The following is a 27978-nucleotide window of genomic DNA, read 5'->3' as shown; positions in this document are numbered from 1 at the left end:
TTAAACAGGTAGAGGAACATGCGATCTCGCAGCAACAGTCTGGAGGACGTAACCAAGGCCAAGCCGGGGCAGCAGCAGGCAGACACACGCAAGCGATCTGCAGAGCGAGAGGAGCCATCAGGAAGGGCTGAGCGCCGCAGTCGACACCGGGAGCCACCGGATGACACCGGCACCGTTCAGAGGAATCACAAGACGGCCAAGAACACCTCCTGTGCTGCTGGGAGTGGGAACGGAAACGGAAACGGAAATGGGAGTGGCAGCACCAGCGGAGCTGCAAAGGGTGGTCGGAGGGAGAAGGGCAGAGACCTTTCCCGGGATGATCTCGTCTTTCTACTGAGTTTGCTCGAGGGAGAGCTGCAGGTAATCCAAACTGTAGAGATGACTGCGCAAGCAACATTATAGCAGAAGACAAGCTTGTATTTGTGGCACTGGGCCCAGTTGGACATGTAGTCAAACACTATGGCTCTGTGGGTCCTCAAGATGGACTAAAGGCCTGTGTTAATGGACAGCCAACAGCTGAGGCTACTTCCTGTCATTCCAGCACTGGATCCAGGAAGCCCCTGGCACTGTTGTTGTATAATAGGAACAAGGAAAAGTTTGTTTTATTGCTTAGGTTAGAGGAAACAGAGTAGACACTAGCCAACAGAGCAGAGACGGAAGTATCTATTCCAGAGCACTAGACTTCTAGATAATATACCAACCTTACAAAATAAAACATAATTTAGAAAGCCTCTCATCCTGCCCCTTCCATAGAACTGATAGAGAAACAAAAAACCCAGTAAGTGTGGTGGATTCCTAAGAGAAATTTATAAAAGACAGACTGTAGTAATCCTCCAACTGGACAAGTTCATGTTCTTCTTTCAGTAGATTTAGTCTTTTTTTAAAATCATATTACTACCACTTGGAGTAGCAATAGCTGGGCATTTATATTTTATCTATCAGTTTGTACTTTTTTTGAGAGCTTGCTCAGTACTTTTCATGTCATTGGTTATTTTATGTTATTGTTTCCATGTAGCTCAAAGTAGCTGCAGAAACTCCTCCCTGATACCATTACCCCTGGTCGAGAGCCATTGCTGTTCTGCAGAACTCAATGGTGAAAAGGAAGTGAACAAAGACACAGAAAATGGTACATTTCTTTGGCCAATTTTGATAGTGGGTAAAGGGTCTGAGTCACCTGGATCTATTTTCAACCTGACGATTTACAGACTAACTTCACCATTCCTAAGTGAATTTCTGTCCCTAAAATGTAAAGACTGAGTTACAGAAAGATGACAGAGACCTATAAAAAATAGGTTATTAATATTTGAGGTTATTTTACTAATATTTGGTTTAGTATAGACTTATCTCTTGCTGCAGGTTGGAAATCACAGTTGAATCTAACCATCTTCTTCCCACACTACAGGCCAGAGATGAGGTGATCACAGTGCTGAAGGCAGAGAAAATCGACATGGCCCTGCTGGAGGCCAAATATGGCTTTGTCACACCACAGAAAGTGCTGCAGGCCCTGCAGAGGGACGCCATCCAGGGCAAGGCAGACGTCTTCCAGGAGGACATATATGAGAAGCCCATGGAGGAGGTAATGCCAACTCTCAATCATAATTAAAGAAAATACTCAATGACCGGGTCTGACTGACACAGAACATACCAGACGTGACAGATGTTTTCTATGTGCTACCCCAACAGCTGGACAAGTTAGTGGAGAAGCAGAGGGAGACACACCGGCGGATGCTGGAGCAGCTGTTGATGGTGGAGCAGTCGCACAAACAGGCCCTGTACAAGCTGGAGGACGAGAAGAGGAACCACGGAGAGTTCATGAAGAAGAGCGACGAGTTCACCAACCTGCTGGAGCAGGAGCGCGAGAGGTCAGTGTTTGAAACCACACGCAAGCTCGATGAGAATAGCTGCCAGTCCTCCAACAAACATCATCATAGTCTTCTCTTCAACCCCGCGGCCTCTCGATGTGTTTATGTTGGCGTCCTTCGAGAAAGTTGGTGACATATGATCTGAAAGCAATTACAGAAAATCTCATTTTGGTTTCAGGGGAAAGTTTCAGTGTCGCACTACCTTTCTAAATACTGATATCAGATTTAAATGTTAATTTTGGATGCCCTTCAGCTGCATTAAAGTTCATAGAGCACTTTGACTCAGCTACGAGCCAGAAAACTAACATTATGCTAGCAAGATTCAAAGTCAGTAACATTGCGTACGGTCGACAAGCGGTAAATATAGTTTGGCAGTATGTTTAACAACAAGACTAACTAGCTATCCAGCCATGTCATTGTCCCTAAATCAATATCAAGATTTTCACAAACAATAGGGTATGTGTACTTTACATGTAGTAACGAGTTGAATAGCAAAAGAAATGTGAATTGAAAGCTTATATGAAGAATCAGTAAGAGTCGCAGTATAGGGGCTTGTGAATTATAGTGGCAATCCTGTCGTCTTCCGAGGATGAGACACTGCAGGACTGCACTCAGTGTTGTGAGATATGAGATATTCAGATTTTGTGTTCATTAAGTTTATTTCAGCGCATTCATTTAGAACAGTGAACAGACAGTTTCCTGCAGCCAATAAGTTGGAGCATTCACCCAGACCAGGGTATAAAACAGGATAATCCAGTAGATTTTAGTGCAATTTCTAACTGCTGTAAGCCAGTGTTATTTGATTGCATTATGGGGTGGGACTAGACACACAGCAATTATACAATAATAACAAACTACTCAGCACTTCATATGGGAGTTGCTTTAAGTGAAAGGCAACAAAAACACTGCTGTAGACCAACCACAACGATGCACTGTATGTTCCATTAAGATCCAACAGCCAGAACAGAGAAAAGCACTCAACTATGTCAAAAGACATTCAAATGACAACACCCCACGCCACGCATCAGTTCAGCCCCTAAGTGTAGTATTAAACTGAAGCCAAACTTACGACTGATGCAACTTTCTTATTTTAGCAATATCTGTCATCTATAATTGCCTCACTGTCCCTGCGGTTTCTTTATGAATCAATGTCAGCATGCTCTTCAGAGTTAGAGGGCCTCTGGAGTCATTTCAGTAGACAAAGCAGAAGGGTGATCAAATTTGTGTCTTTTCCCATGACCTTAGTGGAGGATAAAGATAGTGGCCACTGAATAATCATGCCTTGCTCAAAAGCAGTTTGTCTGCTATAAAAGGGTTGTTCAATTCAAATCCTCCATCCAACTCCACCCACTCAGTTTAAATGTCTTAATAATCGTATGTAATGTTAGCATTAAATCAAAACGTTCCTCAGGATTACAGCGGAAAAACAAGACTGAAGAATTCCTTTATTGTTTTTCCCATGACCTGTACTAGGTCCTTCACTTTTATTATCACCTTTTATAGCACAACTCTGCACAAACCTGAGGCAAACCAAGAGTTTTTACTGGAGATGATCCAGCAACCGAGAGAGGGAAGCAAGAGTTTGACGACAGATCATTTAGGTTTGAGCTTGAATGCACAAATAAGCTTTACATTTACTGCTCTGCTTTATGGTAGCACTGAGGATATTTGTGAAGGAGAGTGAAAAACCATATCCCTGGATAACCGTTCTACAGTCTGTACAGTCTTTCGGTGCCAGTGAAGCTCAGAGGCAGATCAGAACAAGGGACACTTGAAGATCAGATTGTTTATGCTGCAGTTTCAGAAAGTGGTATGATGTGGTAATTCTCTAAACTGTCCATGACCATAGCAGTATATTAAAATTGCTTGGATTTGGAGTTTTCCTTGCAGTTCTGTACACTGACCTTTTGATCGATTGCCATGAAATTGTGTAGAGACATTCATAGTCCCCGGCAGACGGTCCCTAATAATTTTGTTGATGTGAGTTTAAAGGTTTTCACTTATCCAGTGATATATCTCAACATCTATAAGATGGATTAGTACAAAACTGTGTAGAATTTGGCTTCTTCTCCCGGGCCTACCTTAAATGACACATGCTTGAATTGAATTGCCATGAAATGTGTTGCATACATTCAAGGTGCCCAGAGGATGAACTGTAATAAGCTTGGCAGTCCACTGATGTTTTTTCCTCTAGTTCAAAGTTTGAGTTAGTTCAATACTTTTGTTAATGACTAAATAATTGCAAAGCTAATGGCATTCCTTTCAGCCTCAGCTGTGAGTGTAAGTGTTAGCACGCTAACACACTAAGGTGGCAAACATGGTAAATATTACACCTGCTAAACATCAGTATGGTAGCGTTGTCATTGTGAGTATTTTAGCATTCTGATGATAGCATTTATCTCAAAGCAGTGGCATGGCACTGTAGACTCAGACTGTTTGTACTATCACAGGAATCCTGGTAACACTTATGCTATCAAGTGCTTTGAGATACAGCCCTGATAACAGAGTAATGCATGTTGTGCCTCTTAGCTGTAATTTCATCTGTGTTCACACTGTAGTGAACTTGTGTTAAATATCCAACCTTATGCTGCATTACGAGACATTACAACTATTTTAGATTACTGCACAGACATGTTGGAGATGTCTTAACCCCTCCAATGGAGAAATCTGCCATAAAATACTGTAATGTGAGAAAAGTCTGGGATGAATTATTTGGAATTGCTGTTTAACATTGCCAGCTAAGAGACGGCTGGAGGCCTGAGGTGGAAACACGTCTGACTGATTTCTTCTGTAAATGTCACATAGAGAGCAGTCACTGGGCAGTGCTCTATTTACTGCTTCCTCAGCAATATCACATATCATTACACACACACACTCACCTGCACTAACCCGAAAACTAACCTACAACACAGACAGACAGACTTTTGGCCATAAAAACACACACACGCATGCACCCTCAGCAATTAATTTCACAAAGGAAACACAGCTGGATGTCGGCCCGTGACCTGTTTGGGACAATCACATCATTACACTTTAGCTGTAGCAGAATGTTTGAGTTGGACCGGAGGACGGTGTGACGATGGTCTGCGCTTTGTCACCAGGCATGTCAGGAAGAACAGGCTGCCATGAAAAATAGGCCTCTGTCCAGGGGTGAGCTAATTACCGCGTGAGAAAAGACGAGAGATTTATATGACTGAGAGGAGAACAAAGAAAAAAAGAAAAGCTAACCTAATGGCTCTGAGAAGCATCAATCACACTGCGTGTTCAACAAGAGGCCAGATTACCATGGAAATAGTTGATGAGGGTGTATTTTTTTTTAGGTCTCTGGTTTGCCAGCAGACTTCAGTGTGAATGCATGTATATAGAAGCAAGTAAAGATGTGTGTGAGGGGGTGTTCAGCATCTGCCGTTGTCATCTGTCTTCAGTGGTTGGACGCAGTTTTGTTTTTGTAGCTGAGGACTCTGTTATGGTTCTAGATGCGAGCGTGTGCGTGAAGTTATTAGGTAAACTTGTGTGTTCGGAGGTGTCCTCTTACTGTGCCTCTTTCTCTCCCGGAGTTGTTTGTTCAGACAATCCTCACAGAAGACATCATGAGTTATACTATACAGTACTGGTATTAGTGTATGCACATGAGTTGGGGTACATGTAGGTGTTCAGTGTCGGTGTAAATATCACATAAAGGCAGGTTTTGCTGTACAGTTTGCTGGATATGTATTGTAACTTGGGTTTTGGCCATCATTTCTATTGGTTATGATAACGCTCTCTATCATCAGATCATACAGGTTTTGAACAAATTTGAGGGTTTGCCAAACTTATTTGGAAGAGGAAACAAAGGTTAATGTTAAAATGTATTATTATTATCCCAACTGTCTGTTGAACACATCCACAACAGTTTACTATCCCCCGATTAAACTTTGACCCACTGTAATTACCTCATAGCACTATTCTTCTGTGCAATTAGGGTTTTATTTTTGGGTGCACTAACTTTTCATTTAGATAATCTGACTAAACATTTGAGCCAAAGCACACACCCCCTTAATTTCAACAACTGATTGGTTACAGGGGGTTTGTGTGTGGGACTATTTCTGTGTCGGGCGCAGGGACTTCCTGAAGTTCTGTTATCACTGTGAGGTTGTCAGGCAACCATCCGAGACTCCCGGAAATCACTGCATCTGCACGCATTGTACACAACCCCCCATAAAAACCATAACTTCATGTTTCAACACTTTTTGCACATTATACAAACTAAATATAATGTGTTAATTAATGAGTTTTAGAGGTTTTATTTTATACAAAATATGTGGATTAATCCCATTGACCTGAGTGGTAGCAATGCCCATGTATTCCCTGAATGCAATGTTATCATAATGGTTGCAACTGATGTTCAACACAACATCATCTGTTAAAGTAAACCAAAATTATCTTTTAAAACATGCAGTCCAGCAGCCAGTATAATTGGGGATGTACTCTGTGCTGTTAAAAATTCCACTGCTGATCACAAAAATCTTTTACACCTAAATATATATTTCTGTCATATAAACCACTGATCCTATGAAGATGTAGCGGTACACATGTCATTAAGACTGTCTCAAGCAGGAAGAAACAGAGAATCTCTAAGGAGCTTGAGTAAACGACATTTTTAGTCCCTCGCCCAAGCACAAAACCCAGAGTTTGTTCAGCGGCTTCTGTTCTGCTCTGCACTCCTTCCAAAACATTATTACAGAGGGCTAGAAAAACTGCAAACCCCTAAAATAGCTTTGACTTCTAAAAGGAAAAGCCACTTATCACTTGTTTGAGGAGAGCTGAAACAGCGCTCTGTGTTTTGAGACCGGCTGCCACGGCTCGACATGTACACTGCGAGAGGCACCACGTCGCACCAGGCTTTAATTTCACTCTCGTTAATCTGTTGTTGTATGATGCATTTTAGCTGGATGTAATCATTTCCTTCTACTGGGCCCTGGAAAGCAGCAAGTTGTGATTACATCCTGGGGTAGTGTGCTACAGTATTTGGGAATGGAAGGAACCCTTTTCCCTTTTTAAATGCACGGACACTCGCTCTGTACATTTATAAACTCCTCATCTCCTGCTGCGTTTGTTTTATTTTGACCTTTTTTCATAGCAGGGTCCTCTGACTGCTGACTGACCTTCTCTCTGGAAACCCTAAAAAGCATGTTAATCTGGGCAGTGGGTTGGGGATGAACCCGGTTCCCCCCTGATTAATTGCCGATTGAGCAGCCGCCCATGAGTGATGACCTCATTGCGCGCCGGGCACTGCAGGAGCAGCAGGGCTGTGAGAGCGAGAGCGGCATCCTAACCATCAACAGATGTTACTTTAAACATGACTTCAGCGCACAGATATACACACGCTGCATACAGCGATGCCACGCCAGGCACTTTGCTCGCCTTTGTTCTTTTGCAAAGAAATGAAGGGCAAGGAGCAAACTTTATAACCATCTGTATCCTCTGATTTCATGCATAGCATAAAAAATCCTGTGTGAGGAGTTCAGCTAATGTTGTCATGTGATGCAGTGAACCCAGAGAGGGAGAGAGCGTGTGGAAATATGAGCCAATTCATCCTGCTATCTTTACCATTTAAAGCTACACCAGGCAGCTTCACATGTTGATGTCTTCAGATGGCAGCAAGAGGCATGATACATGAACTTGGGTACCTAGAACTCCTGTGATGTAATGTCAGTATAATGCACAGAACACCCTCATGTTTAGCAAACCAGCTGGTCTGGGATCATTTCATACCAAAAGGAGAAGAGAGGCAAAAGGTCTGGTGTATCTGACTCCAGGTTTGGATGGAACTCTCACTTGCTGCTGTTTAACTGGGTTTTTCATTTAGTTTTTTGTGTTGTCAGTGCTTTTCGGGGGTGATGATAGTACATACCCAGTGGCAGGATTTAATTTAGCAGCTACACAAACTCACAAAATCATAAACAGAAAAACTTCCTTATTAAAGGTGAAAAGAGCTCGGAATTAGATACATACAACCACTGACTTAAACACACTTAAAGGATATATTATTATTATGTCTGAATACGACACAAGGTTTTTGATGCTGGAAGAATTCTCAAGATGTCCACACAAGGACCAGAGCCTGTTATAAGGGCTATAAAGATATAATTTCTGCATTAAAATGTCTATAAACACTAGACCTATGTTATTTATTTTGTAATTAGCAACAATGTTCAATGCCAAAGATATCCATACATTTATTTAGGTGTAATTGCTCCCCTCTAGTTGCTGTAACTTCTCAACTGTAAACAATTTCTGCCTGAGTCATTTTCATCATCAGCAATGTTTAACAGTAAAGACAACACCCATCATCCCACGCTACTTCACAGCATCGTCAAACTACGTCTTTTTTTATGGTTTTTGTTGCTAGACCCCCCCTAGCAGCAGAAATTACATGGAGTACGTTTAAACTACAACTTATACCAAATATTATTTCCCACTAGTAATCTTTTATTCTTGTAAAATACTGGGTGCTTTCACCAGTTTATGCCTTAAAAAGTGTTGACGAGGGATACAATTCACATTCAAAGGCACTTTAAGTTTATGAAAAACGTCACTAGAGAGCCACAACAAAAGCCGACAGCATCTCACTTGCATGGCAGCTAAGAGAGACAGTTAAGAGTTTTTATGTGATGACTGCTAATAAATAAAACCGTATACAATAAATCTGTATAGGGTCAAGTAAAAACTTAAGGCAAGTAGATTTCTCACCCACTGAACAACTATCTTAATGTAAATAACAATCCATTCACTGCATGGTCTAAAACCGGGTTATACATTGCCAATAGGACCATGGGCTAGTTGACACGCATTATTGAAATCAGATGTCTGTGGGTGATTTTTTTTTTATTAGTCATGATGCTTGCACAAGGCATCCAGGCCTTTATGCGCAAGTTCAAGTTGTGAACATGCCACTGAAATGCGATGTGAAAACAGCCCGCAGATGATACGAAACAAAAGTGCATTGACGTAATTTACTGGCATGATCAGTTATAATCACTGTAACTGAGCCATTTTTTTATTGACGATAAAAAACAACAGTAGCTGCAAACGTGACACCACATGACCTTCCTCCTCCTCTTAATGATTTGCAGGGCACACAATGTGTCTTGATGCCATCTGGTTGTCTGAACTGCACATGAGGTGACATCACTCATGTGGATCAGATTGAAAACATTCTTCAGCGATGTCCTCATCATCGCTGAGATGCTTATTATCCAGACCTGCCCTGCTCTTTGAAACAGAACACAGCCTTTTTGGATTTTTTTACGATCTGGGATTTTTTTGGTTATTAATGATCACTGTTCCTGTTCCTGCAGGTTCACCTTAGAGGCAGGTTGTGAACTTTGCAGAAGTTATACAGTGTTTGGCACAAATGACAGCATGTTTTAGGAAGTTGTCAAGCAGCTGTTGCGCTGTATATACACATATTCCAATGCATGCATGAGCGGGATCTGTCTTCACCTATGCGTTGTTAAGATATTATCAGTACTCCCAAAACTGTTGGTGAGGAGACAGAAATCTGCCTCATTCATCAACTGTATGACATGTGATTGCTGAGCTCCTCGCAAGTGTTACGTCTTTCCTGACTCTGAGGAGAAGCACACCTGTATTCCTCCTAAAAATGTTTCAGCCTGGTGCATATTATACATTCCTGCACAAAGCCAGGTTCAAACGTTTGATATGATATATGCCAGGATGAGATATGTGAGATGAGATATCCTAGGCTTTCTGGAAGAAAATGTGATGTCTTGTTTATTAAATGCTGGTACTGGAAAGTACACACGTGTTTTTCGAAGCTCTGTCAAACACTTCCTTTTATGGGAAGGAAAGCTATTCTGCGGGCCAACTACTGTATATGACGCTACTCAGATATTTGCAGTTGTACACTTTGAAGCCCCACCAGCGAGCCCCCATGTTGAGCTCAGGAATAACACGAATATGACACATTCAGCGACACCCTCTGAGCACACATATGACACGCAGCCACTTCTTTACATTCTTTCAAAACACATTCTCCACATGCGAGCAAGTGGGTTTAAACTTAAACAAATATGCATTAAATACTGCATTTATGGATGAATTAAATACAGAAAGAAAAAGGGCAATAAGAAGGAAACAAAAGATATTACAGTACGATTAATGAAATGGCTGTTGATGTCTCGCTGGCTCAGTTGCCAAAAATGATGCAATGTTCTGGCCTCAATGATAATAACTAGAAAACAGAAGAACCAAAAAGTTTGCACAGCTTGTGTCCATAAAATAATATTGTTTTATTTACATCAGCAGTTAGTGGTGGAAAGTAACTCAGTACATTTATTCAAGAACTCAAATACTTTACACGACTACTTCCGTGTTATGCTATACTTCAATAAATGTCAAAAGGAAAATTCTATCTTCTATTTAATACATTTATTAGAGAAAAATTACAACCTAAATTGTTGTAATCTAAAGGTATTCACAGTAGCTTTTGTTGTTGTAATGTTCACAGTAGTCAGGGTAACTTTAGTTTAACAAACAGCAGTGTGATCTATGTAATTGACCATAGAAAGCTAACTGTCTAACATAGTAGCTAGTGTTAAAAATTAGGTTAAAACAAGATAAAAAAACAACTTACAACCTAGTTGGAATTTGTTAAAGTGACGTTATAAGTTTCGTTGATAAAACAATCTGTTTTAATGTTTCAAAATCTGAGCTTCAGCATCATTTCTGCTCTTTTTTGCTCCTTTAACCACCGTCACTGTGTTTATTCTGATTGGCTTCACAGTTTGGTTAAGTTAGAGAATGGCTGTGTCCGAAATCACTCCCTATTATTTACTACGAGTGATCTATATTTACCTCGACTTATACATGAAAGCACCAGTAATAAAAATCCAATAATACAATATAACTATGTACTGCTCACAAGACTACTTTTTCTGTGTTAGAAGTTTTTGATACTTTAGATACATATTTAGGTACAAATACATAAATCTGTACTTTTACTTAACTAACTTACTGTTACTGCAAGAGTTTACTTAAAGCTTCTGGATACTACAGAAGGTAGTGTCAAAACTTATGTTGATGTTGAGGCCCTTGGACAGTACTAAATATCTCATCTCTTCTTCTTAATCTTTATTCATTTTCATTTGAAAACTTGTTCACAACAGAAGCAAGCCAATGATTCAAAAGATTGCACAGTTAATATAATAATAAGTTGATCATAAATCAAGAATCATAAAATAAAAAAGTAATCGATCTACTGTTGTTTGTGTATCTAGACGCTTGTCACTGTATCACTCCCACATTGTAGGAAAAACTGAGCGGCTACTGACCTAATTTGGATTGGTCATCCAACACTCCCTTTTGTCCTTTGGCCAGATAACAAGTAGATTGCTCCACATGCTCCTCGACCTCAGCCTCATTTGTCTGAATCTACTGTAACAAGGTTGATGGTTTTGAAACAAAGACACTTTTTCTTTCACTTAACCCCAAAAGCTGAATTGCACAACTTTATCTATAAACTGTAAGACACTGACAGACTGATTTATTTGAATAATTGTGTTTTTCTCATTCTGAGATTGTAATTGTGAGGGTGAAGAATGATATTCTGATAACAAAACTTGCATTTGCAATGTCTTAGTCTCTAGGGCTTTCATAGTGAAGTGAAACTGACCCTGCTTTTTCTTATTTTAACTTAATTAATGTGGAGAAAACTGCCAAAGCAACCATATTGTCTGAACATTTCCCTGCACCAAAACTATAGTATTTAAGAAGATATAGTTTGCTTTCCTCTTCAGTAAAAAATGTATGTTGCATATTTTTTCAAGGATTTTGAAAATAAATGAGAGCATCCTTTGCTTTAAGGTGAAAGTAGTGAGCTCATAGGTTTGGACCTGTTTTCACAAGCACTAACGGATGGGGATCAGCCCTTGAGCAAAATATTTCCTTTTGATATAATGGAATAAACTAGTTGTCAAGTGGCTTATTTTGTTTAAATTTGTGCGCTGCCTTGTGAACACCCCAATTTCAGGTCACTCATAGTTTCATAGTTAACAATCTGTCATTGTTTGTTTTTATTTTTATCAGGAAGTTTTCTCATAGAGAAAATATGAAGGTAAGCTTTAGTTTTACTAACTCTGTGCTGCAGATGTGCAGGTAGTGCTGCATCAGTAGACGTTAGAAGACAAAAGACAACAGATACCACTCTTGGGTAAGTGTATTTGTATGTGTGCTAGAGACTGTCAAAATATTACTCCACTACATCTGCAAACTAGGTGGTAATTAGGTCCAGAGAGTCGTCATTGCATGGCGTAATGTGATTACATCTCCCTGACAGAATGCAGCGATTAGACCTCACCGACCACAAGGACGCAAGACTCACTGCTTGTACTTTTCCAACCTTTTTTAGACTTGTTATAAAAAGCGAGACAAAAAGAAAAACTCAACCCCAAAATAGAACTTAAATGTTGCATGCTATTCTGTAACCCTTTCTTCAGGTAATGAATTTGAGTGTGCAACTTCTTTTAGAGCTGCTCAACCGACAAAAAAAGCAACATTTAGTAGTACTGTTAGCATGTGATAAAGAAATAGACACATTTTCTGGTTCTGTCTTCTCGCTGGTTTTGTAAGAGTGAAGTAAGAGTTGTATAATTTAAAGGAATCTATAAATTCAGCTTCTTGTTTCAAAGTCAGAGGATTACAGAAGGTGTTTTCCCCACATTAAAGCTCATTTTCTACCTTAACATTATGAAAAAATCCTTTTTCTAACCAGTATTTATGTTAGATTGTTTAATTTTAGACGGGATTTTACCTTCCTCGGGGTAGGTGGCTGCCTTAACAGACATCTGTAAATGTCTTATTTCAATTAAACAGGGACGATTATTGGCATAAACACAAAGAACAATGGGTGATGTAGTGCTTTAGAAAGGCAAGATAGCACCAGTGTGTTTTGCTGTGAAATGAACTGAGCCACAGTGTTATTGCTATGCTGTTGTATTATTGTTAGAGCATTTCCACAGCTTATTTATGAGCAGAAAACAACTGAATGGTCAAGTGAACAGAGACTGACAAATGATTGTGGTGACTAGGAATCTGCAGGAGTGATGTATGAGCTAATCTTCTATTTGTGAAAGGAAATAGCACGAAGGGTGGAGGGCCTGGGGTCAAGGAGGAAAAATGCAGCTAATGTAGAGTTAGCATGACATTTCTACTCTTGCTGTGAACCGTGCATGACCTCTGCCAGAGCTGGAGACAGCGAGTGATGGCGAGACTCATACGGCAACAGGCAACAGAGAAAATCCAAAGAAAGGCATGTAAATTTGATATTGCAGAGGATACATTTACCTGCCAGCAAGGGTTAAATCTCTCTGAGTTACTGTCTTCTCACATTTGTTCTAGCAGACACCTTCTTGAGTTACAGCCTGGCAGAATGTGGCAAAGGGAAGCCATTCTTCCCTCCAGTCCTGTCAGGCTGGAAGGAAGCGACAGCGAGAGATTTGCACATTACGTCCTCGTAGCTGGCAGCTGCAGTGTCTGAACAATGAGTCTTTGCCCGTGCTCCCGGCCAAGTCAGTGTCGAGATAGTGAGTGAAATATGGAGGGAGGAAAGAGCCTGTCTGGATCTGCCAACTCAAATTTCTCGTGGTGAATGGGCTTTCTGGACATGACCACTTTAAATTGTGCAAACATGGAAAGTCAATCAATGTGGGGACATTTTTGCCCTTTTCTTTTTAACAAAGACAGGATTACTGCTGTGCCGTTGTAGGCCATTAACTTACTGGAAATTTAGGGCATTAACACTTTACTTGAACGCTCCTACTGAAAAGCAGTATATAGACTTCTTTTATCACATTATATTCTATTTCTGTCAACAGATCCTCCTAAATGTTACACACTGGAGCCTTAAAGGATTTGTAGGATTCAGTGGCAGTGGTGAAGATTGAAAGCATTTGAGTACAGCTTAGCCTTCCAAGCGTGTAGGAGAAACTACCATGGTAGTCACGAGGCCATTTCTAGAGCCAGTGTTTGGTTTGTCCATTCTGGGTTACTGTAGAAACATGGCGGTTCAACAAGGTGGCCTCCATAGAAGCGTCTGGAGATGATTCTTATTTTTCAGGTGATTGTACACCAATGAAAACATACCTATGAATGTTATATTAAATTTTTGCCAATAGATCCTCTTTTAATTGTTTATACACCAGTTAGGATGTAGTCCGTTCTGAGAAATATATTATATAAACACTTAAAGACATTAGACTTTATCTCTGCTTACAGCTACATTATAGTCTGTTATAAACATGTATTAATCTTATATACTGCTCATTAAGAATAAGAGGTATTCAAATAAAAAGTGTTAAGGAAACAATGTTTGTTTTACTTGAGAGATCAGTGTTTGTCAGTAGAGAACAGACCTCGCTAAAAACGGCTGAAGGCAAAATAAAGCACATAAAAGCCTGGATACTACGTGATAGCGTTCATTATCACCCTAAATAAAGATGTTAAAATTATGTTTAAATACTGAAAAAATAAGGTCTAATAATTGTCAAAACCTCGGCGGATGAGTCTACTGAGGATGTTCGTGTCAGCACAACTCATGACCTCATATCCTGTTTTAACCACTGGGAGGACGAGTCAGTTTAGCCAGGCCGTACAAAGCTCCACCTATGGGACTGAATCTGGCACAGAAAAAGAACACTTTGTTATCTTCTCTCTCTCTCTCTCTCTCTCACTACATTACAATATGGAAATGTTTGCCTACATGTCCTCCCTCATGTGGGGAAGTTGACATCCCACCACACGTACCTCATCTTGATGAAGGACACGTTGCTGTGTAAACAAAGCAGCAAATAATAGCATCCTGTCTCGTGATAGCAGCGATTGTAATTTATGCCACTATTGTTGCTTTCACTTTCCCGTGTTGTTGCTTTTCACCTCGTTTTAAACTCCGGTATTGACTCAACAAAAAACAAATCATCTCTTTCTCAAGCAGGGAATATTGGGTATCCAAGGGAGGGAAAAAAAAAAATTTTTTTTATATTTTTTTTAAATTTTAATAAAAAATTTTTTTTTTTTGTCAAGAGCTAGATGAGAGAATAAATATTACTCTCATAGGCTATCTGTAGGTTACCATAAAGACTGAAGTTGTCAGCATGAGGTTGCCAGGCAACCAGTTAAGTTTCCAAACTTGTTTCCGGAAAAGCACAATTTGTCGTTTTCACAATAATACAGATTAAACAAATAAGACATAAGGGGTTAATCAGTGAGCTTTAGAGGTCTTTATGATGTGGGCTGTAGCTTTTATATTGAACAGAAAAATATGACAGTGGTGTTGATCTTCTCAACCAACTCTTGGAGAGAGAAATCAGTGAATAGTGAGGTGTATAGAAAAGGCTGGTGATTATTTACATTTAGTGTCTAATAACTGACTAATTTAACCTGAATATTGAAATAAGTTTCTAATTTTCTAACTGTAAGGGAAACTGTAGCTATACTGTAAGATAAAGATTTTGTCATCCATTAAACAAATGCACTTTGAGTCATCGTGTCCGCAGCCACTGCTGAGATTTTATGGGATTTGTGTAAAAATTGAAAATAGCTCTTGTAACTTTAACTTTGGGTTTTTAAGGAAGCAACTGATTTTGAGGTGGCAACTGTTAATTAGGGATGTTTATAGGGAGCAGGGTTTAATTTACTTTTCCTTGACGAAGTTTGTCTGACAGAGACCGACAAACAAAGCTACTGTTTTTGGTTACTTGTGGATACAGCTCTTTATTTGTTGCTAAGGGAGTTGGATTTTCTTGTATACAGGTAGCGTACAATTTATCATCTCAAAGGAATTTAAAGGTTTCCTAGATTGTAAATCCCTGTGTAACCCATGGAAGTGAGACAGCGTAAGTAAAAAGCGAGTTTGTGGTTATTACAGGAGTAAAAAAGTCGACCTGTCGAGACTGAGGTAGTCGGGTGTCAAGCTGTGGTATGGAAACCAAAATTTAAAACTCTGGGGATTGACTCTTTGGCGGGGAACAATAGAGAGCTGTCAGAGGGACCACCCTGTCGCAGTGCATCCTGGGCTTTCACAAAACTCTCAGACCAACCAGGAAATAAGAGCCACGGTTGGGTTTTAAATTCCTCCTCCCAAGTCCGATGCAAGGTGCTGGAGATGATTGATGAGAGCTTTTTCCTGTAAGGTTATAAGACTGGAGAATAGCTGGCACTGGACTGTTTCAGGGTTGAGATACAAGGGTAAACATTATCTTTTCAGACACACCTTTTCCCTCAATAGAAATTCTTGTTTTTATAAATATTTCAAGGAACTTATTAAAACTTAATCATTGTGTATCTGTGAGTAATGTCCTGAGAAATGTTTTCTATAAAAGAATGTGGAAGCAATGTTTAACAGTTTAATCTTTTACAAGCCCACCAAGCCTCTGCAAAAACACTGCAGAAATGTAATTTAACTCTCAGTAATATGCATGACTTAACAGAAAACCAAATTCTGTCTTTTTATGGCAGGAGACGAGACCAGCGCCAAGCTGATTAATACACCAGTGCAACAAGCCCAGTCGCTCCTATGCTTAATAATTTATATTGACGAGCCACAAAATGTAGATTACACTCATAGCTGCAGTATCATAACAGCAAAACAAACAATGTCCACCTTCAACCGCCCAAAACTCTGAACCACACTCTTCCTAGAAGTCTTTTCCAGAGTAAAACAGTCTTTTTGATCGAAGCCCAAAACCTCAATTACACTGTATTTTTCCAAGATTAAATTATGCAGTCAACTTAGTTTTACTCAAAAATCTCCTATCCTGTGACCTGGAGAGGAGCTGACGCCTCAGTGATCCATAAACAGCTGGCACTTAGTTTGATACCCTCCTAACACTAAAGGATAGAGACATCGGGTGGATAATATTTTGATGGGGTGGTAGCAGGATTTAAGATTGCCTGTGCACTTCGCCATAAAAGATTAGAGTGATGAAATCAGGCTTTTGTCAGAATACAACGGCTGATATCTCAGGACAAATGTTTTTGGGCTCCGAACCGAGCAAATCCTCCTGGCAGTGACAGAGGTGGGGAAGAGCGGGTGGGTGGGGAGTATGACTAAAGGGTGGAAAAACGGTTTAAAGGTCTATCCAGTTTCAGGAGCCTCTCATGGCTTAGTGAAGTGGAAGAAAGGGGAAGTATCCATGTCGGCAAGGAGACAAGCAAGGTTGGATACTAAACCCTTACGAGGCTTCTGCAAAGAGCCGAGTGTGACATTAAATGTTTTATGGTTTATTTGTTAGGGTTTCTTTGGTCTAGTCACCTGGATAAGTTCAAGGTTTTCCTTATCGCATTCCTCCAGAAAGACTTATTATCAGTCCACAAGTATGACAGTGTCCCAGTGCCAAAGCAGAAAAATATCAGTAAACCTTCGCTCCTCATCACTTATAATGTGTTTAAGAGCATCCAACAATTTAGGAAGGGTTCTTGTAATGTTTAAGCATGCCAAGGAGGAGGTACGGTATCTGCGGTTTGGACAAAGAGCAAACACAAGAGAGAATAAATGCTATGCCTGGATCTCTCTAATTTAATGTAAGTATAGCATGAGCTCATTCCAAAGGCGCACTCTTTTTCTTTTTTCTTTTTTTCAAACAAAGAAAATTATGAGCTCACATTTCGAGAAGCCGTATATTACAGCCAGTTTTATGCTCAACCCAAAATAACATAAAAATCTGATTTAGCAGCTATTCTTTTGCTCTGTTAGGCCTTGGCGTACTTTCAGCGAGACTGCACTGCATCCAAATTTTAATATTACATTTTAAAAGGAAGCTTCTCTCATGCTGGGAAGGGTGAAATGAAATGCATTTTTAGCACAAAACTGATTTGATCACAAACACAAATATGTTCCCAAAAAAATGGAGGTTGGTTGTCCATCAGTTGTTTTTTCTATCAGGTTCCCCTAACTCAAGAGCTTTAGTGCTTTTGGACCAAATATTGAGAAATAGGCAAGTGGTAGGAAAGCTGTTGTGCTGTTGTGTTGCAGGAAAAGAACATTTAATGCAAAATGCAATTATAATTCTTCCTTTTATATAATAAATGGAGGACTGAATAATTGAACTGATTTTAGCATTTGCAAAACATTTGATTGGATAACTATGCATTGAAAAGATTAACTGGTTAAAAGTGTCTCGTAAAGGCTGTAAGTGAAATATAAAACCTGTTTGCTTTTATAAACATGTTAACATTATGAGGAAAGAAATATGTTTTGGCAATTATAAAAGTTCCTGTTAATGTTTCAAAATGTGGACAAAAACACAAGAGGTCAGAAGTGTATATGAAGATCCATGCAACTTCGCCAACAGATGTTTTTACATTTTTAAAATATCATGTAAAACCTCTCAAGACTAGGCACCCTGCCAGAGCTAATTGTACTAAAAGAAAAAAGAAAATCACCATCAATCCTCATCAACACTGTAAGTCAGTGGACAAAGCTAAACCTCATAACCCTCAGTGCTAAAATGCCTCCCTGGAATCCCTCCAGATGTGAGCCATCTGTTGTGTTCAGTCACTGAGGTGAGACTAGTCGTGTCTATCCAGACGGTGACATCACCCAGAATAGAGACGGGCTAAAGTCCAACATTCGGGCCTTTCATTAATAATGCTGCTGATCCAAGCTTTTCACACAGCCCCTCGACATGCACCATGGTATTCCACCGGTACACTTCATCAACATTCAAAGTGTTTTCTGCCACGGGGATCCTAACGCAGCCAAGAGACCTAACAACACCAGGGGCTTCACTGTACCACAGAACCTCTAACATGCTCCTTCCGTCTCTACTTCCCTTAGAGGTTTCAGATTTTATGGACTTTTCATGGCATGAAGTCACAGCTACAAAATGTGACCTGTTTAAACCAGGTTGCAGGATAAAAGTGACATGAAGAACATTAAGATATCAGTTTCCTGGCTTCAGCACAGCATATTGTACTAATTTATTACATCGATTTTTGAGATTTTGTGTATATATTTTACAATTAATCACTTCAGGCACAAAGTTATCGAACTGAGAGTTTTGTGCAGCAGATATTGTGCTCGAGGACATGGACAGGATTTGTATTTGCCAGAACAACGTAAGCTTCAAGCCTTCGAATGGGCGTTGCAAGGACACCTGCTGTCAACTTCTGCAACTGACTGGAGATCTATATAGCCTACTAACATTGAAACAAGACTTTTTTCAGCCCACATAGCATAGCACTATAGTTAGCACTTTAAGACATCTGCCTCTTTATAACATTTGAGAGGACCTATTGTGAAAAGTTGCTAGTAGCTAGCATGCTGGGTTAATTACACTTGGAAGCTCTTTGAAGCTTGTTGAGCTAGTAGGGTGAAGTTATGTTACGGACAATTTTTAATGACGCTCGGTGCCGAAAGTTTCAATCTGAACCAAAAAACACTAGGGGGTGCTGTAACTACAGAACAATTCATATAACTTTTTGCTACAATTTTGACCAATTAAAAACACACAAAAAACACAAAGGACATACATATAGATTTCATAAATATATAATAATCCCTTCTGTCCTGTTTAAACTTCCCACAAACAATGCGTATTTAAGTCACAACAACTGTGTGCAACTAGCACTGGTCTGCTGCTGATATGAAGCTACAAAAACCCTTTGAATGCAGATGAACTTTATTTGATGACTATTATAAACAGCATGGATAATACCATTTCCACACATTCAAAAAAAATGTATCAAGACATGACAGACAGAAAGCAGCTATTTAATTGCTTTATAATAAGGAGTGCAATCAAGCAATCAAGCATCCATCAGGCTAATTGCATCAGTCCACATCTACATTTAATTAAATAAGCAATGACAGAATAACCCACAGGACACAAAGGGATGACACGCTGCCAAGAAAAACATGTGTTTTAGGGGATAAAAATGTCGAGACAACAAATACAGATGTGGGGATGACATACAACAATCCATGAGAAATTGAAGCGATGACGTGGCGACTAAGTGGTACGAGGCTCAGTCTGCTTCTTCTCACTTTAATCCAGACTCAGAGACAATTTAGGGCCAGTTGCCAAGTAATTGGGATAATGAAAGCTGTACGCCTGGACAGGAAGCAAGCAGACAATAGAACAAGCTTGTGTCCAGGATCCCAAACCCCCGCCAAGCCGGGATCTCATTTCCCTGTGAGCACTCTGGGAGGGGAGTGATGTCATCCTAACACACCCACTGAGACACACAGACACACACACTCACAGTCAATCACAACTCTGTCTCACTTAAGTAAATTCCAGCGTCACACCCCACATCCCAAAATCACTATCATTTACATTCCTCCTGAACACAAAGAGGTGAGCAGCAAGTGGGAGGATCCAGGGAGAGCCAGCAGCTGGCTGGTCGTGATGGAAAGGCTGAGGATGAGGGAGGAAGGAGAGGAGAGAGACGAAGACAAGAAAGGGACAAAGAAAGGATAAGAGAGGGTGTAAGGGAGGAATAACGCTTCTAATAAATCATGTAAGAGGAAGTTGTTATAATAGGCAGTGGTTGCTGAAGTACTGGAGATTTTATATATAAAAGTCAATCAAACTTAAAACACATTGCCCAACTCTTCTCCAGGACACCATGCTTTATTCATCAAATGTTTTTTTGCTGCTTTGTTTTCACCAAAGTGCTGTCTGTTAGGTGAATAAAGCATGGGGTACTGGAGTTGTGCAACATGTTTTAAATTTGACAGACTTTCACTGAAGCTTACACTGTGTGCCCTCTCAGTTAGAAATTGTCATATTCTTCTTATTGTCAATAAACAGCACAAAAAACAAGAATTTCTTAGCACAGCGCAAACAAAAATGTAGCCCAATCGTGGATGAATGAGGCAAAACTCGAGGATCTACTATAAACTAGACTTATTGGATCATATTTCATCATTTGGGCAACAATGGAGCTCAATGGCACAGAATAATAGGATATATCAAGATTTATATACAAAGACAATACTTGTTTTTGTTGACTATAAGAGAAAACTTATAATATCACCAGACTTATTAACTATAGAGATGGCAGGATACACTCATACGTTGAACCTATATTTTAATTTAGTCTTGACAACTGGACTCAACTGAATTTTCTTTACACATCTAGTTGAGTACAACAATCACCCATCTTTTTATTCGCTGTAATCTGATAACATTTCTCTGGTAAATGTGACAGATCACCTGTCATTTGTTTGTTATCACTCCAATCCCCTCACATGTGAGTCATTATTTCTGCAAAAATGATGCGTGTCATGTGAGGTCTCTCTCTTCTGTAGAAGTGAAGAGAGCCAAAGTGTTATGAGAGGGTTCAGATAAATGACGAATGAGCACATCTGGCGAGTTTTTTTCTTCTACAGAGAGAGACAATGGCGTGACAGACAAAAAGGACAGATGGAGTGACAGAGATTATTACATTTAAAAGTCAACAAGCTCACATTTTAGATACATAAAGAATACAAATGGGACAGTATTCAGGCATTTTTTTGACCATACAACTGTATTATCTACTATTCTAACTATATAGATAACTTAGAGAACAGCTAAACTGATAAACTGATCTTGTTTTCACCATTTGAATGCTGGCCTGCTCAATCATACAGTAGGAAAAATGAGTTCCTTCGTTCTCAATCATGGCTCTCGATGGGGCTTTTTGAGGTAGCATCTTCAGGCTTGCGAGGGAAATCATTTTCTTACTCCCAACCTTGGGCCCTACGCTCCAAATTATAATGCTGTAGGTACCAGGCTCCACGGTCAAGTTAGCAATAATAAATATGCAACGTCTGGTTAGACTGTCAAAATAAGGCTTGCAGAGAAACATTTCACATTTTATGAGTTTAAACAGTCGCAGTTCGGTTAGGTTTAGGCACAAAAATTAGTTGGTTAAGTTTAGGAAACAAAACTACTTGTTCAGGTTTAAGACAATCGTGGTTTTGGATTAAAATATCTATGTAATATATTATAACGTAAAAAAAAAAATCAAAGTTGACTTTTGATTTCACACAGGACAACAACAGTGGTCTCCTTGTGTTTGTCCACCCCTTTTTACTCCATATGTGTAATTTCTCACTTTATACTTCATCACTTGCTAGCATTGTGCAGATGGCTAATCTTGCAGCCATCTTTAGCCTGGTATTGCCTTCATAGGAAACCTTGTTTTAAGATGGCTTTAATTTAGTACCGCAACAGTTAATGTTTAGAAACTATTCAAATGTATTTTCATAAAATGCTTCCAAGGTGAACTGTAAAGGTTGCTGAATGTATGAGGATTGTATGTGTGGATGTCTTCACACTGTCATGACGCTAGAATCTGCAATAATTTCTGATTACAGTGGTTTCAGTTAAGTTGGAGCATAAGTAGAGATTGTACAACTGAACAGTGGAAAATCTAGTGTGAAACAAGGTAGCAGTTAATCGTGACTTTACACTCCAATTTAGGATCAAACTTGTGTTGCACTGATGCAGGAAGCTTCAAAACAACAAAGACGGAGAATGCTACCCTCAGAAAAGAAGAACACTAAATCGACTGGTGACAGGAAAAACAAAAGTAATAAGAATAACTTATTTGCCAAATTCAGAGGGCAGAACAAGATATCCTCTGGGCCAGCTAAGCCCCCTACATAGGCACAAATTGAGACTGTTTTTCACACATACATCTCCCTAAAATAGCATAATGGGACTTTCGAAATGCCAGAAGTGTGCTCTCATGTCCGTTACGTAAACGCCTTCCCATGTCCAGCTTGTTGCTTTTCTCTTCTGACTCAAACTGATCCTCAAGTATGACAGACTTTGGAGCTGTCCCCTAACTCTGACCAGTGTTGAAATAGCAATGTGATGACACCCCTATCACTGGAGTGTATTTCGCAGAGGCTTTTGGATTTTTTCCACTAATGCAGTTGTGAAAGGATGACCAGATTAGGAAACTCATTTCCTGTGTTTAAAGATGCTGGACAGTGTTTGTAGATAAGTCAGAGAATGAGTAAAGGGGACAGATATCTAAGTGGGAGTTGGATTCACGGCAGTGATGCGTTCCTCTGCTGTAGGCCTAATAGTCAACACAAGTTTGTTGGTCTTCAACTGTTGTGACAATGTGTATTGTAAAGGTGATTCAACTGCAAGAGATATTAGCTCAGAGAGATGAGCTGTTTACTTCAAGTATACTCAGTTTTGGATGGAACAAATAAAGTTTCCATTGGCTGGTGGTCACACTGTAATTTTTAAAGGCTGAACCAGCATTTAGATATGTATGCTCCCCTTTAAATACAGTCTCAGCACCGAAGGCTTTGAAGTGAAGTTATCTTTAACTGTGTAAATACAACCTCTGTTTCAGTGCAGGCAGAGGGGCTGATTAGCACATAGGTGAGGCCGCGGAGTGGATGTTCATGAGGTGAAAATACAGCTTTTATAGCTCAAAAGAAAACATTAACAGGTAAATCTACAAACACACAGGTGTGAAATGTGTCTGGGAACATTTCAGACTTTATGATTTGAAATCTGATTAAAAGTCCCTTTTGTGGGTCTCCACAGACTGTTTGAGATCAATGCTAATCCATCAGGAAACCATCAAAGAGTCTCTGGAGGCAGATCCACCCTGCTCACATGAACGGCTGGACAGATTAGTGCATGTTTGTGTGTGTATATCACTTCCCTTTTTCCTGTGAATTTGCTGCCAAGTTACAAGATCCATGTTCTTGTCATTGTTAGAGTAGGGTGTGAAACCTTATGGGATCACCACTATGTACTTGTGGAAGTTTAATAGCAGGAGCCTTGGCTCTAAAGCTCAAATTGCTTTAATAGATGCTGTAGGGCAGTGGTTCCCAACCAGAGGTACATGAACTCCAGGGGGTACTTCTGCAGTCTCCAGGGGGTACGTAGAAAGACTAGAGCTCAGCTAAAAAATACAAATTGCGATTCTATAAAAGAAAAATGGATCCAGATATTTGTATTTAGGAAGCAAATAAACACAAATACGGTTGATCTTTAGCATATTTATTGTCTCAATAAAGAGTAACCTCAGTAACGCCTTAACACAACATCAAGCCTGAACACTGACAATTAACAATCTGTCAGTGCAATTTTATTTAATTACTATAGTGTTAAAAAATACCCAGTTTGACCAATTTGAACATTTGGACACACATTTGGAACATAACGATTGGTGTCGATGAAGGACGATTTCATTGAGGTTAAACATGCCAACAAAATACCACAACTAAGTCTAAATCATATGAGATATGTGAGTAATAAAGGGCACAGTCTGAAAGGATATTGTGTAGAATATTATTCTCTTTCACAGATATACTCTGTTCTATACTCCGCTATATATTGTTTAATATATTGCATTGAAATATCAGCTTCTGAGACTGTTGGAGTGAAAGGTGTCTCAAATGTAGTTATTTTGCTTCATTTGCAGCTCATTTCCATTTGCCATCTCTGTCTTCTAGAAATGAAGTTTATTTAGTACAGATTCTCACCTCAATGACACTGTGGGGACAAATAATCGCAACAAAACCAATTTGGTTGAGGTCATCGTGGTTTTGTTTAAATGTTACAACACGTCAGGTCTCAAGTTACTGCAGACTTGTTTTGCATTACACAAAGACCATGTTGTTTCCTTAACCTTAACCAAGTGCTGGCAGAGCCTAAACGTAACCATAAAAACAATGTTTAAAAACAGATATTGCAGTGCAAGATCAGATATTTTGGCGGAAAACAAATGAAATACACTATCAGTGATGATCCTTTATATACAACCAGATGATGCCGAGATCTTGCCGAACTGTACATGTAATGGCTGGTGTTTTATGGGTGGCCCCGAGGCTTTGAAATCCACCACGTTTGTGCAAACAGCGATCAGCACATCCTCCTTAAGTGTTCGCGATTTACATCAAAGTCCAAAATGCAGGAGGGGTAATGATTATCAGCTGTACCAATTGAGGGCAGCAGACACACGCCTGCCCTGTCAACTACACACACACATACACACCTATACTTTTGCACTACAAGTGTGATCCTTTGTTAGGCAATAGCTGTTGTTAGTCTGTAAATTACAGCCTGTCTACCTGGTCCAGCCCCTCAATCTGAAACGGCAAGATTGATTCCTGCCTATAATCTTATATTACTGCATGGTGGGATGACGGGTTTCTTTCGTTATACAGTTTGGTATATGGAACTATTTGTTCCTATTGCTGGAGTTGGGAAAGAACAACAAGATTATTCTGTTAGGAAGTAGGAAAAGTGGGCTGTGCTGTACCTCTACCACCCTGAAACTATTTGTTATTACTCAACCTATGTAGACTCAAATGGCAAATGGAGGCTGTACTCACATTCTTTAAGCACAATAGAAGAGTTTTTAAAGACATTTTGATACCGGTTTGTTATTGTTATAACAGGTTTATCAAATTCATTGTGCCAAAAATAGGGGTAAATGGACTTGATATTTCAAGCTGCAGGGGATGAGTAATCATTTCTATGTGTTGTAAATAGTTAATAGATTTTTCCAATCAGATAAAAACATTTAATCCTTCTGATCAAACAGAACACAAACAAAGCTGGAAAAAGTAGGGTACTGTATGGGTTTCTTAAGGTTACACCAGATTGGGAAATCCTAGTTATGCAACAGTGAAAGTGACTTATGGAGACACATACAGACATTCAGTCTCATTAGTTTAGATTTTCCTTTAGTCTGAGTCTTAAAAATCTTGTAAGCATCAGTAACAAACTTCAATTAGAGAAAACGTAGAAACCTTTGTGAGTGAGAAGTATATAGAGAAGAAACATAACCCAATAAATCTGCATTTCTTTCCTTTAAAGAGGTTAGCAGACGTGCCTTTAATGCTACAAACCTCCCTTGGGGTTACAGCTGGCAGAAAGAGGGGGTGAAAGGTCAAGGTCATTCCCCAATCTCACTTCCCATTAGAAAGACACAAAAACACATGGCTGCACACACGTAGTGCCAGGCACGGACATGTGTGTGCACACTAAAATAACTTAGAATAAAGGAAAAATTGCATAAACATAATACAATAAATAAATACAAAAATACAATAAAAAAAGAGAACGCAGGTTAAAGAGGGAGAACACAAATGCAGACCAATCAAGCCCACCTCTATCAGGCAAAAATCAACTATTTGGACTGCGCAACATGTCATCACAACTACTAACAAAAGGTCTTCAGCCAGAGACTGGCCATAAAAGACGGAATTTGGCCATAAAAGGCCAGCAAACGCGAGGGTTTTTAGCCTGGCAATCAAAATCACGTTCCTTTTTAACAGTGAAGCCCATGCTGAGGCCCCGGCTGAGATCAGAAAGAAAGAAAAAAACAGAGGTGGTGAACAAAGATGGAGAAAGACTGCAAAGGAGAGAGAGAGAAAGACAAGAGAGGGGGACAAGGGATAAACAAACAGAAAGAGGAATGTGGAGACAAAGTCATGGGTGGACAAAAAGAGTGAAAGAAATCCAGCGAGAGATAGAGATAGACCGAGAGAGGTGCGGGGGAAGAGGGAAGGAGACATATGGATTTGATTACAAGCCGATGATGTCATGTATGTATGTCAGGTAATCAGCCCCTGGGCAGACAGCGCTGAGTGTATGGGGCAAGACCGGGCCTCGTCTATGTCTGATGTGCAACAGAAGTCACACCAAACACAAACTCACTCAGTGGAGAGGGTGAGTGTGTGCCTTTTGTCTCTGACTTTGTCTGGTTCTGCTGCACGCAGACGGCTGATCCGATCCTTAGCTCACACATATTGCTACAGGGCAAAACATGCAAATGTGTTTCAGACAGACACACATTCACTCCTATAGCTCTCACACAGGTAGGAAAACTCTGCAATATATCTTGTTTCCATCTGGTTTGTACATTAATGGTTTATCAGAATCATGCTAGATATCGGGTAGCAGCCAGTCCGCGCACACACACACACACACACAAACACACACACACACACACACACACACACACACACACACACACACACACACAAACATGCACTTGCAAACTAACACAGGTGTCTTTTCCAGCACGCATTCGCAACACTTTAATGCGCTCATATGACAGCTGTACTTTTCATCACGTTTGGTCGGGGATTGTGTAAGTAACAGAAATCAAGGCTATCCCATATCATGTGTTCACTCGCATAACCTTAAAAGTCAAAGCCAAGTCTTTGAGGTCTAAGCGAGCATTCAGACCCAATATCGTCCCTTGCATTGGTGTCAATATGTTGCTGGTCCAGCGTGAGTAAAAAATCAAGTGTCCATCCAAATGTAGCGTTAATTTTAACCGAAAAGAAAACTTGCATTAACACACATTTCTATCCACTGCTGTTATATGAATATTAGGAGTTGGTTGCAAAGAGATAAAATATATGAATTATCTAGTCATGTGCCTTTAAATCATTGCAGAAGAGGACGTTATTAAAAGAGCGCCAGTCAGACCTGAAATGATTGAAAACAATATGGGAAATTTGATGGAAACATAGTATTTCTTTTTGTTTTATGTATTAATTTGAGAAACATTACAGTCTCCTCATTCATCCTCCACATCTTTGACTCTTTGTCAGCTGCCATTTTTCTTCTATTCAGTGGAGCTGAAGCTTGAGTGGATGATTAAGTGTGCCAAATCCAACACCGCAGCTCTCTTTGTCTTTAAGCACAAATTGAAAAAGAGCATAAAAACCAGTTAATGGAAATGCATTAATAGATCCATTAATTCTATGAGACTCCAAATGCCACACAGTGTTTTCCTTTTATATTATTCACCTTATGAAGTCATTGCAGTATGTACTCTTGCACATATTTAATTGGCCAATTTAGTGCACTTTGAGGATGATGTTGTATTATGTTGTGGTAGAAACTGATCTAGGTTCAACTGAGGTCAACGTTGAGTTTTTCTGTCTTTATTGGACAGTGTAGATACAGAGAGTAAACATGGGAAGAGAGAGAAGGGTATGACATGCAACAGAGATCCCTGGTTTGAATCAAATTGGAAACTTTGCAATTACATGGTAGGCATCTTAACCACGAGGCTGACTTTTTTTCACAGTAATAATGTCAGTCTGAACACAGCCTTAGAGAGCAGGTCA

General features: G+C 39.7%; 1 protein-coding gene across 1 annotated transcript in view; it reads left to right on the top strand.

Moving 5' to 3' along the window:
* Positions 1-27978, top strand: part of filip1l (filamin A interacting protein 1-like) — a 73303-nt gene that overhangs the window by 26769 nt on the left and 18556 nt on the right. Inside the window, exons 2-4 of the mRNA XM_051427409.1 lie at positions 9-360; positions 1403-1576; positions 1684-1862. Of these exons, the coding sequence (XP_051283369.1) occupies positions 19-360; positions 1403-1576; positions 1684-1862 (695 nt within the window). The 5' untranslated portion in view covers positions 9-18. The remainder of the gene's footprint in view (positions 1-8; positions 361-1402; positions 1577-1683; positions 1863-27978) is intronic.

This window comes from Dicentrarchus labrax, unplaced genomic scaffold, assembly GCF_905237075.1.
Source record: "Dicentrarchus labrax unplaced genomic scaffold, dlabrax2021, whole genome shotgun sequence".
NCBI classification, from domain to species: domain Eukaryota; kingdom Metazoa; phylum Chordata; class Actinopteri; family Moronidae; genus Dicentrarchus; species Dicentrarchus labrax.
This window is presented reverse-complemented; position numbering and strand designations above follow the sequence as displayed.